This window comes from Empidonax traillii, unplaced genomic scaffold (genome assembly GCF_003031625.1).
Source record: "Empidonax traillii isolate 1590-97213 ecotype Southwest subspecies unplaced genomic scaffold, ASM303162v1 scaffold9582:size10463, whole genome shotgun sequence".
NCBI classification, from domain to species: domain Eukaryota; kingdom Metazoa; phylum Chordata; class Aves; order Passeriformes; family Tyrannidae; genus Empidonax; species Empidonax traillii.
In genome coordinates this window covers 1-1797 of record NW_020962760.1, presented here as the reverse complement: position 1 = coordinate 1797, position 1797 = coordinate 1, and the positions used below count along the sequence as shown (strand labels likewise).

General features: G+C 68.9%; 1 protein-coding gene across 1 annotated transcript in view; it reads right to left on the bottom strand.

Annotated features, from left to right (window-relative positions):
- LOC114073672 (RAS protein activator like-3-like) overlaps positions 1–1063 on the bottom strand; it is a gene marked incomplete at both ends in the record, with an annotated part of 9556 nt that extends 8493 nt beyond the window's left edge. Inside the window, 2 exons of the mRNA XM_027911395.1 lie at positions 786–839; positions 945–1063. Coding sequence (XP_027767196.1) covers positions 786–839; positions 945–1063 — 173 coding nt within the window. The remainder of the gene's footprint in view (positions 1–785; positions 840–944) is intronic.
- Positions 1064–1797: the final 734 nt, after the last annotated feature.

The following is a 1797-nucleotide window of genomic DNA, read 5'->3' as shown; positions in this document are numbered from 1 at the left end:
TCAGTGTCCCCAGTGCCAGTGCCCCAGTCCCAGTGCCCCAGTCCCAGGGCCAGTGCCCCAGTCCCAGTGCCCCAGTCCCAGTGCCATGATGCCAGGCACCCACCCAGGACAACCCTCACCCCGGTGGCCGGTGTGTGCCAGGTGTGTGCCCAGTGAGTGCCACCAGGTGTGTGCCAGGAGTGTGCCAGCCCCATGCCAGGAGTGTGCCAGGAGCGTGCCCGGTGTGTGCCAGGGGTCCCCGCGCAGTGCAGGGCAGGCGGTGCCAGGGCCCCCCGAGCCCGCGCTGGCGCCGGAGGAAGCGGGAGGGGGTTTTATCAGCAGAGCTTTATCGTGGGATCAGCAGACGCAGCAGAGGGAAGGAAGTGGGGACGGGACGGGGGCAGTGACGGTGACAGAGACGGTGACAGTGACACGGCTCGGCCTGGGGCACGGGGCACGGCGTGAAGAGCGGCTCGGGGCTTGGCATGGGCTGCTGCAGGGTGTGGGGCACGGCACGGAGCGTGGCATGGAGAATGGAACAGGGTTTGGTGTAGGGCATGGCATGGGACATGGCACAGGGCTTAATGTGGGACATGGCACAGGGCATGGCACGGGACATGGCACAGGGTACGGCATGGGACATGGCACAGGGCATGGCAGGGGACATGGCACAGGGTATGGCACGGGACATGGCACAGGGTATGGCGTGGGACACAGCACAGGGCTTGGTGTGGAACATGGCACATGCCAACCCCCCCCCCCCCCCGTGGCATCGGCGTGTGCTCACCAGGGTCCCTCCTGCCCACGTTGGTGCCCTCAGAGTTGGAGCTCCCGGCGCGGTTCCTGCCCCGGTGGGAAGCCTGGGGGGGCACAGGGGGTGTGTGTGTGTGGGGGGGGGTCAGGCACCACCACCCCAGCACCCAGCTGGCCACCGTGTCACCCGTGGGTGCCCCCCCTGGCCTCACCTCCTCGTCCCTGCCCACCAGGACCAGGTGCCCGTCCACCAGGCAGAACTGGGACACGTCCCACACCGGGGCGTCGGGCACCGGCGCTAGCGGGACCGGGGGCGTCCTCTGAGTGCTCACTGTGGGGGGCACAGCAGGGTGTCAGGGGGGGCTCTGGGTGCCCACCGTGTCCCTGTCACCCACGGGCAGAGTGGCAGTGACGGTGGACACGTAACTGCGGCCATGCCACCGTGGGTGTGGTGGCACCAGGGGACACGCAGCCGTGGAGGTGCCACAATCGGGGTGCCAGTGCTGGGGGACACCTGGCTGTGCCACCCCTCAGCATGGCCGTGCCAGGCCACCCTTGGGGACAGCCCAGTGTGGCTGCCCTGCCCCCTCCGTGGGTGGCCCTGCCCCCTCCGTGGGTGGCCCTGCCCCCTCCGTGGGTGGCCGTGCCGGAGCGCAGCCGGTTTGGCCGGATCCCGGCACTGCCGGGGCTGGCACAGCTCCAGGAGTCACCCCTGAGCCCCATGCCCGGCACACACAGGGGGACCAGGGCCATGGGGAGCAGCACCTGGGGCCAGGTGGGACCCATCCTGCACCCAGGGGTGCTCCCCCAACCCCGCAGGGCACCCGCAGGCAGGAGCTCCCCAAAGGGACCAGCGAAGTTTGGACACGTCCTGTCACCCACCCATCACCCCTCACCCCTCACCCCCTCACCCATCACCCCTCACCCATCACTTCCCAGACCACAGTGGTCACCATCATCCCCCACCCATCACCATCACCCCCCACCCACTGCCCCCAACTCACACCATCATCACCCCTCAAGCCATCACCATCACCCACTGCCCCCCAAATCATCACCTTTTGC